The 19,320-nt window shown below is 44.2% G+C and overlaps 1 protein-coding gene across 1 annotated transcript in view; it reads right to left on the minus strand.

Moving 5' to 3' along the window:
• Positions 1-12,615, minus strand: part of URB2 (URB2 ribosome biogenesis homolog) — a 279,036-nt gene extending 266,421 nt beyond the window's left edge. Inside the window, exons 1-2 of the mRNA XM_075351698.1 lie at positions 12,550-12,615; positions 8,657-11,924 (exon numbers count right to left, since the gene is read on the minus strand). Of these exons, the coding sequence (XP_075207813.1) occupies positions 8,657-11,924; positions 12,550-12,615 (3,334 nt within the window). The remainder of the gene's footprint in view (positions 1-8,656; positions 11,925-12,549) is intronic.
• Between the last annotated feature and the right edge of the window lie 6,705 nt (positions 12,616-19,320).

Consider the following 19,320-nt stretch of genomic DNA (forward strand, 5'->3'; position numbering starts at 1 on the left):
CAGTGCTGGCAGCCGCGGGGATGACGAGCGCTGCTGTCGGGAGGTTAGATGAGATCATTACCTGCTGTGACAATCTCCTGACGTCAGCGCTGTCACTGCCTTCTATGCCCGTCTCGCGGGCGGCCCGAGACTGTCACTAGCGGTGACGTCACAGGCTCTCATGATACTGCTGAGAACGTGGCGGTCATAGAAGGCAGTGACAGCGCTGACGTCAGCAGTGCAGGAGATAGTCACTGCAGGTAATGATCTCATCCAACCTCCTGATGGCAGCGCTCGTCATTCCCTGCAGTGACGTGGGCTGACCCATTGATGTTAGCTCAGGTCACTGCATTACTCTCCCAGCCAATATGGAACATTATGTTCTTCATTGACTGGGACAGTGACTATGGTATGGATCGTCGTGGGACCCCCTTATTGGATTACGCCGGACCTGGAATTGATTGTTCTTTTCAAGAAATTGGTGAAAGAGTGAATGTTTTGGACAGTGTTTTTTTCAAATAAAACTTTTTTTGTTGTCTATTTTATATTTCTTACTGACTGGGTTCGTGATGTCGGGTATCTGATAAGGCGCCTGACACCACGAACCCCAGGGCTTGATGCCAGGTGACATTACATATCTTGCATCAACCCCATATATTACCCTGTTTGCCACCGCACCAGAGCAATGGGATGAGTTGAGGAAAAGCGCCAGGATTGGCACGTCTAATGGATGCGCCACTTCTGGGGCAGCTGTGGCCTGCTATTTTTAGGCTGGGGAGTGTCCAATAACGGTGGACCTCCCTAGTCTGAGAATACCAGACCATAGCTGTCCACTTTACCTTGGCTGGTGATCTAATTGGGGGGGGACCCCACTTTTTTTTTTATTTATTTAATGTAAAATAACGGCATGGGGTGCACTCTGTTTTGGATTACCAGCCAAGGTAAAGCTGCCAGCTGTGGTCTGCAGCCGTCTGCTTTACCCTAGCTGGCTACAAAAGATAGGGGGAACACCACATCGGTTTTTTTTTTAATTTATTTTTTGGCTAAATACAAGGCTAAGCACCCTTTAGTGTCACATGAAAGTCACTATAGGGTTGCAGCGTAGAATATGCAGGGGAGGTAGGACATTATATAGGTCTTTCTCATCTATTATCTATTCATCTATCCATATTTCCCTCTATCCATTATCTGTCTGTCTATCATCTATATTATTTATTGCAGTTACAGTATAAAAAACTGCAGGGACCAACCTGCGGAAAAAATGCGGCAAAAACGCATGCGTTTTTCCTGCGGTTTTGGTGCGGTAGTCTTCAACTCCCAGAAATTTCTCGAGAAATTTTCTTGAGAAAAATCACTTTTCTAGTGCGCACATAGCCTATAACTCTTAGTTAGTGTTTAGAGCACAGCAGGCCGATTTCTCTGCTGACCTTTAGCTGCGGCGCTAACAGCTGCTTTGAGCGCAGGTAGGGCAGCCTAGTATAGTAATACCAGGCTACGAAGGGGCGTGGCCTGGACCTCATGTAGAGCAGAAGCAGTGTGGGTGAGCTCCTGCCTGGATCCTGAAATATCCTGCACACCGGCCTTGCTGACAGGCACTACCGACCCTGGAGGGCTGCAACACTACTTATAACACCCGGGGAAGCGAGCACAGCCAGGATATGCCGACCCGCAGCAGGAATAAAAGGGACAGAGACGCGCAGGAGCGCGCCTCTGAAGAATCTAATATGGCGCCGCCGGCAGGTTGGAGCGGTTTGCCAGAGTGGCCCCTGGCACAGAGCCTACCTACAACGAGGCACCCGATGGCAGCGCTGAACGGGCCCTGGAGCAGGGAGAAAACATACCCGACGGTGAGACTGTGAGTACCCTGGGCCCTGCATGTTCAGAAGCACAAGATATGCATACACAGAGGCCTGCGCTGGCAGAGGGAGGAGGGGGAGATGTGGAGCAAACACCACCTGTTTTCACTGAGGCCATACTGAGAGACATTCTGGCAGCAATTAACTCTTGCAATACCATATTGGCCACTCTAAGCAGCCAGATGGGAACTGTCACCTCAGATATGGCCTGTATAAAACGTGAGCTGCAAGGGATGACTGTCAGAATGGGGGAGCTGGAGGAAAGAGTGAGTACAACAGAGGATAAATTACCACCAATGTCACGAGAGCTGGGAAAGGCAACGCAAAATATCTCCACACTGCTAAACAAGGTGGATGATTTAGAGAACCGCTCCCGCAGAAGTAATTTGAGACTGGTGGGGGTCCCAGAGAGGATGGAGGGCAATGACCCACTGAATTTCTTTGAAAAATGGCTTAAAGACACCATGGGAAAAGACATACTATCCTCTTTTTTCACCATTGAAAGAGCGCACAGGGTCCCTGCGCGTGCCCCACAACCGGGAGCACCCCCACGTCCTATTCTGATTAAACTACTGCACTATAAAGATAGGGACACTATCCTGCGCAGAGCCAGAGATATCAAAGAACTTGCAATTGATGGGAGGAAGATATCAATATTTCCTGATTTCTCCATGGAAGTGCAACGTAAAAGAGCGCAATTTATTGAGATCAAAAATCGATTGCGCAACCTACAAGTGCCATATTCCATGATGTACCCTGCTAAGCTGCAGATTGCTGCGAACCGAGAGACTCATTTTTTTGATACGGCTGGGGCGGCATTGTCTTGGCTGGATATCAATGAGAGATCCCTGAGGAGGAAGAATACCTGAGATTTCCCTTTCTGCCGCCAGGCGTTGTTTTTGTTTGGGACGCTATGCTGGTGAGCTCATTACAGTTAAATTCATCTAGGATCCAGGTTGGGAGACGGCCGGTTCATTGTGGACACACGCTGCACTAGCGAGTTGTGGACCCCCCTCCCTGCATGGACTTGGGGCGTATTTGTAGCCCTGATTCTCTCTATTTGGGAGAAATGTGTAAGATACACTTGATTTTGAGGGCAGGGGCACTGCGCACTGGTGTGCGGAGCCCTATCCCTCTCCTTGTTTTTCTTGTTTATTGTTGTATGATGCAATCTGTTTGGGAAGTGTGGTGTGCCTCAGTCGTGTCGCTCAACCTAATGTTTTTGAGAATCGGTGGAGAACGCCTCTCTCCTCCAGGTATGAAGTATCCGTCCGGATCATATCTTAGTCTACGCTTATGGCAACATCTTTAAATATTGTAGCGTGGAATGTTAGAGGGCTCGGAGATGCGAACAAAAGATGTGCTATATTTACTCACCTACAGAAACTTTTACCGGCTATTTTATGTCTCTCCGAGACCCACATGGTCAGGGATAATGTTCATTGGCTGAGGAAGGGATGGATCGCGCATGAATATCATTCCACATGCTCGACCCATGCACAGGGTGTGAGAGTGTTGGTGCACAAATCCATCCCGTTCTCATGTACCAAATCAGTGATTGACCCGGGGGGCAGATTTGTATGTTTGCTTTGCACGCTGTATGGTATACAATTTATTCTGGTTGCGATATATATCCCTCCACCATATTCAGTCGAACCGGTAAAAAGGATATTGTCTATTTTAGATTCCCTTCCATCTGTGCCGACGCTTTTGATAGGGGATTTTAATAATTACTTACATCCCTATCTAGATAAATTACACTCGGGAAACATATCGGAGAACGCCGCCCCGACTTCATTTGCTAGAATGCTAACAGAGCTGGGTTTTGTAGATCTTTGGCGTGCCCAACACCCCACAACCAAACAATTCTCCTGTTACTCTAGCTCCCACCACACCATGTCACGGATAGACTTGGCTATTGGAAACTTACTTATGGCCTCATATACATAAAAGGTGGCCTACCTACCTAGAAGTGTATCTGATCACTCACCATTACATGTTACGCTTGCATGGGGAAACCCCCTCGCTCTGCCCAGGCCTATCTGGAAACTTAACCCCTTCTGGATCCAGCTTATTGGGGGATCTTTATATGATAACATTCTGGAATACTTTCATCTAATGAGTGCTCTGCACCGCCACACATAGTTTGGGAGTCTATGAAAGCTGTGGTAAGGGGCATATATATTAGAGAAATATGCATACGCAAAAATCAAACCAAATGTTACACCCAGAGTCTGATTCAGAAGGTATCTGATGCGGAGGCTGCGGTGGTGCTCAACCCGACAGTAGAAACTAAAAACACTCTAGAGAAGGCACAGATGCCACTCAAAGAAAATCTCATGTCGGTGGCAGAAAATAAACGCTATTTCCTTAAACAAAATTATTTTATGGCGGGGGAGGGCGTGGGGCACCTACTGGCCACAGTCATTAGAGCACAGGAAGGATCTTCCTATATAAATAGGTTAAAGACGGAATCAGGTGACTTTGTAACAGCAAGCGAGGATATAATAAGAGAAATAAAGAGGTATTATATGCGGCTATACACATCAGACTGTGGCCTCACGGAGACTGAGATTGAGCAGTATTTGGATGCTCTCTCTCTTCCTACACTGAGTGATGTAAACAGGGAATTGCTGGACCGGGACATCTCATTGGAAGAACTGGAGGAAGCGCTTGGCCAGACACAAAATGAAAAAGCTCCGGGAACGGATGGCCTGCCTGGAGAGTTTTATAAAACGTATGCACCCTTACTGCTACCCAAACTACTTAAGGTATTTGAAGAATCTGAAAAGGCAGAGGGTCCTCTCGCCCTCTATGAGGGAAGCCTTAATAGTCTTAATATTAAAACCCGGAAAAGATCCAGAGATCCCGGATTCGTATCGCCCAATACAAACAGACATTAAATTGCTGGCCAAGGTGCTCGCCAATAGGCTGTCCCGAGTCATCTCATCTATAGTGCAGAGTGATCCGACAGGATTCATTCCATGCAGAGCCACATCTATGAATCTCAGGAAATTATATTTGGGAATTCAACAGTTCTGAGGTACCGGGGGAAAGGGCAATTTTGTCTTTAGACGCCGCTAAGGCGTTCGATAGCCTTGAATGGGAATATATGTGGGCTGTACTTCGGAAAATGGGCTTTGGACATAAATTCATAGATTGGGTAAAACTGCTATATGACTCACCGGTGGCGAAGGTTAGGGTTAATGGCAGGTTCTCCGAGTCTTTTCCTCTTGGAAGAGGTACTAGACAGGGGTGCCCGCTTTCACCCTTGCTATTCGCGACTGCAGTGGAGCCGTTGGCAGTGGTAATACGGAAATCCAGGGAGGTAGAGGGATTTCGGTGTGGAGCCGTGGAACAAAAGATATCATTATACGCAGACAATCTACTCTTATATTTAGACAGGGTACGTTCCTCGATTTTGCAGGCAATGAATATCATTCGGGAATTTGGACAGAGGTCTGGTCTACGAATCAACTGGTCCAAGTCGGCTTTAATGCCGTTGGACCCCCTTCCGGGGGACTTTTCGGACTTACAGATTCCAGTTCCTGTGGTCCGGGAGTTTAAATATCTGGGAGTAATTGTCAGCCCAATCCCGAAGGATTTCTAGGCCCTAAATCTGGAACCCCTGTTACAGCGATTCAGAGCAAAAGTGCATACCTGGTGCCGTTTGCCGCTATCAAATATCGGCAGATCCAATTTAATTAAAATGGTAATGATGCCACAATTACTATACCTTATACATAATTCTCCAGTGTGGATATGTAGGGAATTTTTTGTAAAAATTAATACAATATTCCGGGAACTTATTTGGAAGAAAAAGCAAGCTAGGATTCGACTGGAAGTGCTACAGCGGGGAAAGGAGGAGGGAGGACTGGCGGTACCAAACCCATATATATACTATATAGCCTCCCAGATGCAACATCTGAGGGGTTGGGGCAAAGAAGGAGGGTATGATACCAGTGGTGATATAGTGAGAGAGGGATCAGTATGGAAGTACCCAGGTTGCCGGTTGATGTGGGACAAAGACAGATAAATGGGGCACGATATCCCACACTGGCTATGATATTCCGGGTGTGGGACAGGGGTAAGTCTCTTTTGGGGATAAGCGGACCTACAGAGCTCTGGCCACTGTGGCAGAACCCCGACTTGCCAGAAATTAAAAAATTAGTAGGGTTCAGAGGATGGGAGGATATAGGGATCCATTTAGTGTCACAAGTACTACAAAATAATACTCTTAAAAGCTTTGAACAACTGAGAACGGAGTTTCACCTTCCGCATGTCTTCTTTTATCAGTATTTGCAGCTGAGACACGCACTGGAAAGACAGGGGAGGACAAACCCGGTAACAGTGACACATAATCAAACATTACATAGGCTGCTTACATTTGAGTCCTCTAAGGGTCTTATTTCGGAACTATATAAAAAATTACTACCTGCCCATCTGGAAACACATCCATTGATTGTTAAAAGCAAATGGGAACGAGACGTCGGTCCCCTGACGGAAGGCCAGTGGTCTGATATATTGGAACAAGTTCCTAAACTGGCGGTATCTGAGTGCCAAAAGCTGTCTCAAATATATCTCATCCACAGGGTATATAAAACTCCCAGTCTACTATTTAAGATGGGACTCAGACCAAACACACAGTGTGTTAGGTGTGGACAGGATGATGACCATTTGATGCATGTTATGTGGGAGTGTAGACACATTGGTGATTTCTGGAACCAAACCCTGGGACTTATAGATCAAATATATCATAATCACAATACAACCGTCGCCCCGCCTGTGCCTGTTGAGTCTGTGGGAAGGAGAAGTGGATCCGGATTCTCCAACAGCCCTGGGAATAGCACGTATCTTGTACCAAGCAAGAAAGCTACTTGCATATCACTGGTTAGACCCTCTACCACCAACATTACCAGAGCTCAAAAACAAATTAAATAACGTCATAAGATTGGAAAGGGGAGTTTATTTAAAAAGAAAAACATTGAAAAAGTTTTACAGCATTTGGCGGCCATGGATGGAGTTGCCGGGCCTACCCTCTAGTGCACTGGTTCGGGATGCAATGCTGGACCGGTTACTGTTGTGCCTGCAGTGATGGCATGTGTGAGGAAGGGAATTAAAACTAGTTTTTTCTGTGACGAAGTGGACTTTGAATGAAGAGGTGAGAGAGGACTGGAATGGTTTCATGGATGACTGCACGGAGAGGGAGGGGCGGGAGAGTATAGCAATATGATGTGGAGCGACACGGCTGATGGAGGAGGTGTTCCTGTTAGTCTGAGGCATTATTGCATAATTTAAGTTTTGTTTATTTGTAGAGCCACGAGGTTTGTAGGCTCAAGCTATATAATATAATTATGATTTGAGAACTCTATTATATTTACATATATGCAGAGAAAGAACCTGATTTATAAATCACACGTGTATCTGTTTATTGTTATCAGTTATATGAAAAGTGAAATACTCTCTGTATTGATCCCTAATGATTTAATAAAAAAAGATCTGATTTAAAAAAAATAATACCAGGCTACAGTTCTCACCACTGGAAGAAGTCACTGACACAGTCCTGCACTCGGTAGCCTGACATTAGTAGTCCAATACAAAGGCTACCTGACCTGTCCTCATCGCCATTACACTGGATATCTTCTAACCGTTTTCCACTGAAAACTGGTTGCGTGTTTTTTAGGGAAATTGTAGCTCAGTGCACAGCTCTGAACTACAATAAAATGACATCTTGCTCCCTCCCACAGCTTTACAGACTTGGGGACAGGCATAGTCCACAGCTGGAGCTTGCCCGGTTCATAAGTGAAGTAGTCACAGTATAGGAGATGTCAGACACCAACCACAGTTTTCTATGGCCTGGGGTTGCCGTATTTGTGGTTTTAAAGCATCATATTCAGACACTTACAAACGAGCAAACATACATGGCACATCAAAGCACCTGTAGAAAAAAAATAACATGCAAAAAAAAAAAAATGACATTCCCTTTAATTAGCTATATCCAATTAAAAAAAATGTTCAATTACACAAAAGGGCAGGTTTAGAACCACAAGGATTAGCTAACCCATAAGGCGGCAATAAGAAAATGTCTCTGAATGGACAATCCCCACCAATGTAATAAAAGTTTAAGGAAAACAATGTAGAAACAGTATTAGTAGTAGCATAAAATGATAATTATGAGTATTGGAAAGATCAAGCATTGGTTGCTCGTCAATGCAGGAAAAGCAAGGAAAATAAATGATTGGTCTTGGGATACATTCCCATGATCAGAGTTTGCCGAGTTTCTGACTGCCGAATATCTGCACCATCTCCGCACCTCAGTGTTTTATTACATTTTTCTGTGCATTTTAGAAGCTGCGTTTTTTGTCCGTTTGGTGAGTCATACTTTAAATAAAGTGGTTTTGCTTCTGAAGCTTCCTGGTATTGACATGTGGAGTTCTTTTTTTCGATACATTTCCACAGCGGAAATGCACTAAAAACCCATGAGCGTTTTTTTTAACCAGTTGAATTTCCGCATCGAATAAAAGTCTATGCAGAAATTCCGCACAGATGACTCCGCATACCTGCTGGAGAAACTTGACATGCTGCAGCTTGGAAAAACACACCGCAGGTGGGTATACACAGCGTACAAAAGAAGCACGGTGGACATGAGATTTGCATTAATTCCATCCACTTTGCTAGTAGTGTAAACTGCTGAGTTTATGACAGTGAAAACATGGCAAGTCAAAAATATAAGTACAACTCCTCGTGGACATGTACCCTAAGTCAGTCTTCCAGTTGAGAAAAAAAAAATCACGTACAAAACACACATGTTCAATACTTACTAGTAAGCAGATCTCCCACAGTAGTGAATACAGAGGCCATCCCTTGCTGTGTAGGATAAACGTTATTCACTCCAATACACACGGTTAAATAATGCAATGAGGACTTCAAAAAGGCAGTTTGTTCCTTTGCATAACAAAGTTCCTTTAAAATCTGATAGAAAAAGACTGTGTACAGTTCAGTGTTATGAAGGTTACCTTCAGCACCAAGTTCTGCTTCAAGAAGAATTGTCGTAGAAGTTACTAGAATGGAAGGTAGGAATGGACTAGAAGCAGTGATCTCTAAGCATTGCTGAATCACAGACCTTAGTTTTACCACAGTTTGCTGCAGTGAGCCATTTAAACAGTCCGCATTTCCCTGATTTGCATTATGTTCCTTGATGGTAACTGTTAAATGATGACACAAGTTTGTCAGTATTATAATATGTAACTGTCCCTTGCAGGTACTCCAAAAGGTTCTTTCTGTGCTAGAAATAGAATTAAGCACAAAGTTTGCCGTTTTTTCTAGATTAATCATAACACTTTGATTTCGTTTTATCACAAGAGAAAAAAAAGTGTCAAAAAATAAATTCATTATGTCAAGAAATTTTAGCCACTGCTGCTCATCAAGTTCAGTAATACTCCAATTTGCTGACTGGATGCATGTCAGAACAATTTTTATAAAGTCACTTGCATAAGCAATTTTAAACAAAGAATTTGCATGAGTACAACAAAGCAGGCATGTTATACCTCTGTAGCAAACACTTGCAACATGAAGACTCCTCAATGAACTTACATTAGCTAATGATAATAAGAAGAAAAAACATCGACACAGGTCTGATGGCAACAGGCTGTCAGGATTTAACGCACAAATTAATTCTACTAGCTCTATTAGCAAGTTCATCTCAATATCGGTAAAAGTGTCATATCCACTCATCTCTGGTACCGAGGAAACAAGTTGCAGAGCATTATTCATGTTCGTTACAAACACTGAATCATCACAGCAGTCAATGATTCTTGGCGTTCCAATATTGCCCCCTTTGTTAGATATGGAAAGAATATTCTCATGCCAATCCGAATTGTTCATAGAAATGAGAAGCAAAATTTCATGTAGTACAGTTTTCTCTCTCACCAGTGTGGCACACTTTTTAATGATTCTTGTTATAAAAATACACTGCAAAATGCACATTTCCAAAAAAGAATCACTTTGGAGTAAACCTATTGAAATCTCTTTGAAGGCAACTATATCATTGTAAACTTGTTTGCTTTGGTTATTGCCAGGCAGTTGAGTTACCAACAGAAAGTCAGCAATATGGTTCATATCTTCAAGGGAAATGTATGGAAGGATTATTGTAATGTTCTTAGCAATAGAGTGCCACTGAGCAACTGGAAGGCAATGCACACTGACTGCATTATCACTGCCGCTGAGAGGTTTTTGATAACGGTCTTCCATAAGAATGCTCCTAGAGTTCACAAGAAATGATGCAGATGCTTGCAAAGTGAGTCTTTCAGAAACAGATGGCGTGTGAATGTGCATAAGGAGAAGCTTTATTTTGTGAACAGAAAGAAGTCCTAAGTAGTACATGGCGGCTACATTTGATTGACTACAAAGACTATGAACTTTATGCCAACATTCTCTATCTCCGAAAAATATAGAAAAATCCCAACACTCCAAAGGTGAATCTAATGGAAGAGCCAGTTCACACATTTGTGAGACATATTTGTCACAATTCAATGCAGTCACAGTATTTACTTCAATCCATGTGTAGAGAAGCATGAGGACAATTTCACTAAGCTTCAGAAGCCAACATGAATCCCCGGCCTCCAAATCTTGATTTTTCAAAATGGTTAGGGAAGGTAATATCAGCCCGTCTGCAATCTGCTTCATGAGATGCTGAAAACGGTAGATAACTGCCAACGGAGTATTTCCATCTAAACTCTTCATGTTCATCATTACACAATGCAAAAGTAAACTGAAGTATTCCAGTTTTAGGCGAATATTTGGGTTCTTTTCAATATGGGATAGTTGACAGTTTTCCAGAACCATAGCCCACATATCCAACATTTGATTCGGTGGAAGCTCAACAAGAAATTCTGTGAGCTTTTCGGTCAATCCTGACAAAACAATAGGTTGCTTATTTTTGGGGGGCTGACCAATGACCACAAGTATTTTCTGAAACAATTTTGGAAATTGTCGAAGTTTTGTATAAGTCTGCAGAAGGCTTACCATTAAGGCTTCCTGTGCTTTTCTGATGCACATTTCAGAAATATCACCATCAAAGCAAGCATGCAATACATCCACAAGGTCTGGTTCTATAATAAGATGATTTAATACGTTCAAAGTTTTCAAGCACATGAACCAAGGTAGAGAAGGTGTGCATGGACTGCACACTAGCATTTCTGTTAAACGTCGGTAGAACTTGTACTGGCGGCCTTTACCTCTTATATTATCCTCTGCTATATTATATATATTATGACTAATGGCAAGATTAAGCATGCTCTCTAGTCCAGTTATACCAGTTATTGGCCATGCTGGAAGTGAGATCTTTAGGTTATCCTCCTTTAGTCTAAGATGTGCACAGAGACAGCCTAACAATCTGACAAGCATCTCAAAGCAAAGCGTTTCATTTCCATCTCGGCAGTAAGAGTCCAAAAACAATTTATAAAGAAGGGAAACCGAATTAGCCAAAAAGTACATTTTGGTATCTTTCTCACAAAATTCAATTTTCTCCAGTTTTGCCAGCATAGAACAAACAGGAGTCAAACGATCTTTAAATGATTCCCTTTTCTTCTCCGATTTCCCCAAGTCGGGAAGCAGCTGCCCTTTATAAACAATGAGAAGTTCAGCGTGGAAAAGGCCAGTGTGAACAACCACCTCTATGTTAGCTCCAATATCTTTGATAAGCTGGTAGATTCCATTGCAATTGTCCTTTTCAAAGACATGGCTGTTTAAGGCATTCCATAAAAGCAAAAATGGTTCAAAGAGTTGTGTGAGCACTTGCATGAAAAGTCTGTTGGTGTTAGCTTGTTGTCTCTGTATTAGGGTATACTGCTTAAGTGATAAATTAAGTACATCCAAAACTTGCTTTGCGATGCTGTGCTCTGAAGTCAAGTAGTGACAAGCCATTAAACATAGCTTCCTTAACAGTTCGACCATCAATTCACACTTGGCTCTGTAGACTATTCCAAAACAAGGAGTGGCGAGAACACCTTGACAGCAGCTTAACAACGTTCCAATACCAGCTGACAGACTCGACTGTGGATGTGTAATTGTAAAGTTATCATTAATTACCTACGAAAAAAAAATATGGTTGTTATTGGCATGCTAAACAAGTAAAGAAAACATATGCCAAAATAGTGACTTACACCTTATTCACAGGTTTCAGGGGATAGCCCTATGTCCCTACAACTGTTGCTATCCCTCCTTGTATTCACCATGTCTCATCATGTTATTTCCCCATCATACAAATATTTCCTAACTACAGCCCAATTCCAATATAGCCATCTACTTCTTATTCTATGACTTTCCAGCTTATTATTGTTCTTATTCTTTTTAACAGTATCCATAGTCTTACATTCACTCCTGATCAGTACTTTTACTCTTTTCCTACTGATGTATTGTTGTCTAAACCTCAGTAATGTTCCTAAAGTAGCGCTTTGGACTCCAGCTTCCTACCCAGTTTCAGATGACGCATTTTGCCATGGAAATGCAACACCACCCAGGTCCCAAATGCCGAAGCATCCTTGATCACGCATTTCTGATCGCACACCAATCGCCTTCATTAGCTAATGTCACTTCCTGTGTTCTGCTCTTCACACTTCGAGCACCCTTCCCGATTACATCTGTCTTCCACAACCACCTACCCAAGTGATGTCCTTACTCTATACAGCTACTGTACTAATCACTTAGTACTAACAATATGATAGACGTAAATTACACGAATACTATCTACAAGTGTGTTCCACACAACAGTACTCACCATTTCCTCAGATTCTATCTTAAAGTTGTGCTCTGATACTCTAAATGTCCTTTATGACTATGAGGCTGAAAAGTTATTGTAGTTCTGAAGCCTTTGTCACTCCAGCTCTATCTCATCCTGCTTAACCGAAAGCCTCCATGCCGTGTGACTTCAGGCACAGGAGCAGTGAGTTAAGCAGAAGGACACTGCGCCAGGCAGGTACCTACCATAGACTATCAGACTGATTTGCATATTAATTAGAAAAATGATTGTTTTTAGTAATAAAGACACAAATTGGACAAAAGGTAATGGTGAAATGGTCTATTGAAAGAGCTAAAAGGGAATATAAATAGTTTAGAAGTGGGGGCTGAAATCCTGAAGAAAAATTCCCTTTAAACACTATTTACCTGCAGATTACCTAAAGGTAAACAGCATTTCTGAAAGTGACAGCTTTCCCTTAACCACTTAAGAATGAAGCCAATTTTGTACTTAATAACCAGGCCATTTTCTGTAATTCTGACCAGAGTCACTTTCACAGGTTATAACTCTAGAACACTTCAACGGATCCCGGTGATTCTGACATTGTTTTTTCGTGACATATTGTAGTTCAGGATAGTTATAGACAATATTTTTGACTTTTATTTGTGAAAACAAAAAGGAAATTTGACACCAATTTCATAATTTTCAAACTCAATGTTTACGCCCTTCAATCAGAGAGTTCTGTGACACAAAATAGTTAATAAGTTACATTTCCCATATGCCTACTTTACATCAGCGCAATTTTTTAAACAAAATTTTGGGGGTTAGGAAGTTGGAAGGGTTCAAAGTTCATCAGCATTTTTTTCATTATTTCAACAAAATTTACAAAGCCATTTTTTTTTTTAGGGACCACATCACATTTGAAGTGACAGAGGCCTAGGTGACCGAAAATAACCTAAAAGTAGCATTATTCTAAAATCTACACCCCTCAAAGTACTCAAAATTACACCGAAGAAGGTTTTTTTTAACCCTTCAGGTGCTTCACAGGAACAAAAATTATTTTACCTAAAAATGTTGCTCTAGCCCCTATTTTATTCACTTTTACAAGAAATAACACAATATGGACCCCAAAATTTGTTACCCAGCTTCTTCTGAGCGCGCAGATACCTCACACGTGGTCAGAAACCTCTCTTTGGACACATGGGAGAGCCCGGAGCAGAAGGAACAATATTTGAATTTTGGAACACAAATTTGGCTGAAATTGATTGCGAGGACCATGTTGCATTTGCAGGGGCCCTAAAGGTACCTAAACAGCAGAAACCTTCCACAAGTGACCCCATTTTGGAAACTAGACTGCTCAATGATTTTATCTAGGGGTATAGTGAGCATTTTAAACCCACAGGTACTTCACAGAATTTGATACCATTAGGCCTTCATATTGAAATTTTTTAATTTTTGTTTCACAAAAATGTTGCTTTAGCACCAAATTTTTCACTTTTTTTAAGCCGTAACACCAAAAAGTGGACCCCACGGTTTGTTACCCACTTTCTTATGAGCGCGGTGATACCCCACATGTAGTCAGCAACCTCTGTTTGGACAAATGGGAGAGATGGAACGGAAAGGAGCTATATTTGAATTTTGCAAAGCAAATTTGGCTTAAAGATTGCGCGTACCGTGTTGTATTTGTAGGGCCCCCCCCCAGGTACTAAACAGCAGACACTCCCCACAAGTGACCCCATTTTGGAAACCCCTCAAGGAATTTATCTAGATGTTTGGTGAGAACTTTGATCCCCAGGGGGCTTCAAGGAATTTTATAACGTTGAGCTGTGAAAATAAAAAAAAAAAAAAAAAAAAAATGCATTTTTACCACAAAATTGTTACTTCAACCAGATAACTTTTTTTCACAAGGGTAACAGGAAAAAATGCACCATAAAATGTATTGTAAAATTTCTCCTGAGTTGGCAGATACCTCATATGTGCTAGAAATTAACTGTTTGGCCGCACGGCAGAGCATGGAAGGGAAGGAGTGCCTCTTGACTGCAAATTTGCCTAGAATCATTAGCGAACGCCATGTTGCGTTTGGAGAGGTCCTGAGGTGCAGGGCCGTATTTCGGGTTTATGCTGCCCTAGGCACTGTCAGTGGTGGCGCCCCCTTCTGATCAGTCAGATTAAGGGTATGTGCACACAGCTTTTTTTTTTTTTTTCAGACAGATCCGCGCTGTAACCCGCCCAGAAAACCCAAACTCTAAATATTAAAGAAATGAACTCATACACTGCAATGTAAAAACTACTTGCTGTCCATATGTTCAGTCGTTGGAGTTTTTTAAGCGCGTCTGGTTTCCTCAGACATGCAGCGGCTGACAGTGACCGGTCCATTATATGGCGGCTGCTGCTTGGATGCCGCTTACTAGTTCATTTAAAAAATAAGTAAAATCCAGTAGCTAAAAGATGTTGGAAAAAACAACCAAGAAGCAACAGCAAAAAAAAATAAATATTTGCTTCCAGATAAAATGATGACTGTCCTGAAGCGTATTCTGTCTGAATAATTCCGGGGGTTCACAGACATCTACAAGACGTGTGCACATGCCCTGATAGAGCCCAGAGCCTTCAGATAGTAGTTAAGACCTCCATACACATTAACCTAAAGTTGTCTAAACCCGCCAATATCGACAGGTTCTGCTGACAATCCAATGTGTATGGGGGCTCTCAATTCTGATTGTCAGGGGAATAAGGATCCAGCATTATGGGGAGATAAGGTATGCACACCAGTGACTATGTAAGGAGAATACATGAAATAGCAGAAACTGCTGTGTGAATACTGACTTCAAAAATCCAATAGCTATATGCAAGAGTGAATATGTGAAAAATGGAATCTGCATTACTGCCGTGAACATATGAATCAAGAGAAATTTAGCTACTGAATTGATCAATGCAATAGAGCCCCAACACTATGCCAAAGTATTTCTCTACTTGCATTGATCAATTCAGTAGCTAAATTTCTCTTGATTCATATGTTCATGGCAGTAATGCAGATTCCATTTTTCACATATTCACTCTTGCATATAGCTATTGGATTTTTCAAGTCAGTATTCACACAGCAGTTTCTGCTATTTCATGTATTCCCCTTACATAGTCACTGGTGTGCATACCTTATCTCCCCATAGTGATGTTTTTTTAGGTTTTTGCACCCAGTTCGGACTTAGAATGGTGTTCCAAACGTTATTCCTAAGGATCCAGCATGTCCGATTACGGAGTGTAGATCCTATTATCCTCTAAATCAGGGGTGGGGAACCTCCGGCCCGCGGGCCGTATGCGGCCCGCGACCACTTTTCCTGCGACCCCCGAGCTGATTCCCGGGGACTGCAGTGCTGGAGCGGCAGCTGCATCTTGCTGGCTGCTGGCCCTTTAAAACCCCCACACAGCGCGTTCAATGCTGAACGCTACATTTCCTATACCTGAAAGACTACGTCCCCACGCTGGCACTGCCTACGTGAGGACGTACTTTGTAGGTGGGGTCGGCGTGAGGAGCGCTAAAATCAAACAGGAGAGGATTGACTGCCAATCATCCTCCAGGTCTGTTCCCGGCGGCGGTGGCGGCTCCCTGTGCCCAGCGGCGGCTCCCTGTGCCCGGCGGCTCCCTGTGCCCGGCGGCTCCCTGTGCCCGGCGGCGGTGGCGTCTCTCTCTACCCGGCGGCGGCTCCTCTCTGTGCCCGCAGCCACCTCCAACACTCAGTGATCCAGGCCTCCCCCAGTTCTCTAACTGCCTCCCAGCTCCCCCGGGTCTGCCTGTGCCCCCAGCGCTCTGTGCCCCTCCTTTCTCCCCAGTGATCTGTGCCGTCTCCCCAGTTTCCCCAGTGATCTCCGTGCCCCCCTTAGTCTCCCCAGTGATCTGTGCCGTCTCCCCAGTGATCTCTGTGCCCCCCCTTAGTCTCCCCAGTGATTTCTGTGCCGTCTCCCCAGTGATTTCTGTGCCGTCTCCCCAGTGATTTCTGTGCCGTCTCCCCAGTGATTTCTGTGCCGTCTCCCCAGTCATCTGTGCCGTCTCCCCAGTCATCTGTGCCGTCTCCCCAGTCATCTGTGCCGTCTCCCCAGTCATCTGTGCCGTCTCCCCAGTCATCTGTGCCGTCTCCCCAGTCATCTCCGTGCCGTCTCCCCAGTCTCCCCAGTGATCTTTGTGCCCCCCCAGTCTCCCCAGTGATCTTTGTGCCCCCCAGTCTCCCCAGTGATCTTTGTGCCCCCCCCCAGTCTCCCCAGTGATCTTTGTGCCCCCCCCCAGTCTCCCCAGTGATCTTTGTGCCCCCCCCAGTCTCCCCAGTGATCTTTGTGCCCCCCCCCAGTCTCCCCAGTGATCTTTGTGCCCCCCCCAGTCTCCCCAGTGATCTTTGTGCCCCCCCAGTGATCTTTGTGCCCCCCCAGTCTCCCCAGTGATCTTTGTGCCCCCCCAGTCTCCCCAGTGATCTTTGTGCCCCCCCAGTCTCCCCAGTGATCTTTGTGCCCCCCCAGTCTCCCCAGTGATCTTTGTGCCGCCCCCAGTCTCCCCAGTGATCTTTGTGCCGCCCCCAGTCTCCCCAGTGATCTTTGTGCCCCCCCAGTCTCCCCAGTGATCTTTGTGCCCCCCCAGTCTCCCCAGTGATCTTTGTGCCCCCCCAGTCTCCCCAGTGATCTTTGTGCCCCCCCAGTCTCCCCAGTGATCTTTGTGCCCCCCCAGTCTCCCCAGTGATCTTTGTGCCCCCCCAGTCACCCCAGTGATCTGTGCCCCGAGCCTCTCCCAGGTCTGTATGTGCCTTCAGCCTCTCCCATCCTTCTCTGTGCCATCTGTGTCCCCAGCGTCCCCCAGATTTGTCTGTGCCTCCAGCCTCTCCCATACTTCTCTGTGCCATCTGTGCCCCCAGGTTTGTCTGTGCCTCCAGCCTCTCCCATCATTCTCTGTGCCCCCAGGGCTGTCTGTGTCCCTCCGGCATCCCCAAGGGCTGTCTGCCCCCGGCTATGTATATAACACCAGCAATGTTTATGCCCCCCAGTCTTGTCTGTGCAACCCAGTGATGTGTATATACCCCCAGTGATGTATGTATCCCCAGTGACGTCTATGCCCTGCTGCTTCTCTAATGATGTATATTCCTCCCAGCCCTCCCCAGCAATGTTTATGCCCCCCCATCTATGTCTGTGCTCCCCATCAATGATGTATGTACCCCCCAGTGATGTCTATGCCCCAGCCTCCCCAGTGTTCTATATTCCTCCCAACCCTCCCCTGTGATGTATATTCCCCCATACCCTCCTCTGATGTATATACAGCAGTCCCAGACAACTCAAACCTGGAAAAGCAGTTGTGAAAAGCAACAATATCAACATTGCTTAATATTACAGCTGCACCAAAGAGTAGAAGCTCCAGCCGTCACAGTGAGTTAATTGTTTGACCAAATATATTAGGGTAATTTTCAAGTTGATAATTTTGTGCGGCCCCCGAAGGTTGGTAGAATTTTCCAAATGGCCCCCGGCAGAAAAAAGGTTCCCCACCCCTGCTCTAAATGATAAGCTGCTGCTGGAGATGTCCAGCAGCGGCTCTAATAAAGAACACAGAAACACTTGGCAGAATGAGTGCTCCTGTATATGGGAGAGCTGAGCAAGATAGCTGTCGGCTGAAAGATCAGACTAAACTATATGGGGGCTTTAGTCTATTACTTATTCGGCTGACAGACATGCAGATAGCTGTATTTTTAGTCCAGCACGCTATGTTTTAGGCTCAAGACTGATAAGGTAAAGATTACAACAGCCACATGACTTTCACCAGAACCACCATCAGTACAGTAATACATAACTAAAACCACACTAAATACAAGAATACATAACCAAAACCACAGTTAGTACAGTAATACATCAACAGAACTACTGTCAATACAGTAATATCACCAAAACCACCCAAAATACAATAATACATCACCAAACCCACCCGAAGACAATAATACATTGCCAAACCCACCCTAAAGACAATAATACATCACCAAAACCACCATCAGTACATGAATACATTGCCAAATTCATACAGCAATCAAGTGCAGTGTCAGGTTAGACCCATATACATATATGTATTGCATTAACGTACAACTCCCAGTATGTCCTTAACAATGGTAAGGAGATGCTGGTAGTTGTTACCAGCCATCATTAGACTGTGGACCATATAAGAACCACAATACTAATTAGTCCCAAGCAGTAGACTTAACTTTTGAAGGAGATCTTATATGTTTAGGTCCATTAATTCTGAGGAGATTAGTAGGGCAGAGGTGGGCCCAGTAGGGAGAAGGGGCATATCATGGGGTGGGACTTGAGACCCCCACCAATTGCTCAAAAGACCTCTTAAGTGCACAGCTCAGGAGACAGGACTATGAAATTTTACTCCCGGAATCCATTCTCTCTGCATGTTCTGGTTCTCGGAAACACTCGGGGCCACGGTAGTCGGACCCCCAGCGATTGAAAAGTTAGTCCCCATCCCAAGGATAGGGGGTAAGTTCCCAATGTGAGAAAACCCCTTTAAAGCAGCATTAACACTGCAGCCAAAGATGGGAAACTTATTTATCTAAACAGTGTCCATCACCCGATGCACGAGCAAAAAACTTTCATTCGTCAGGTGAGATTATTTTTAAGCTGACTGAAAGGGAATCGGTCACAATAAAATGACATCTAGACTGCAGAAATATTTATATGGGGGGGCATGATCTGTGGAAAAATAATCCCACCCATATAGTTCAGCTTAAA

This window comes from Anomaloglossus baeobatrachus, chromosome 5 (genome assembly GCF_048569485.1).
Source record: "Anomaloglossus baeobatrachus isolate aAnoBae1 chromosome 5, aAnoBae1.hap1, whole genome shotgun sequence".
NCBI classification, from domain to species: Eukaryota; Metazoa; Chordata; class Amphibia; order Anura; family Aromobatidae; genus Anomaloglossus; species Anomaloglossus baeobatrachus.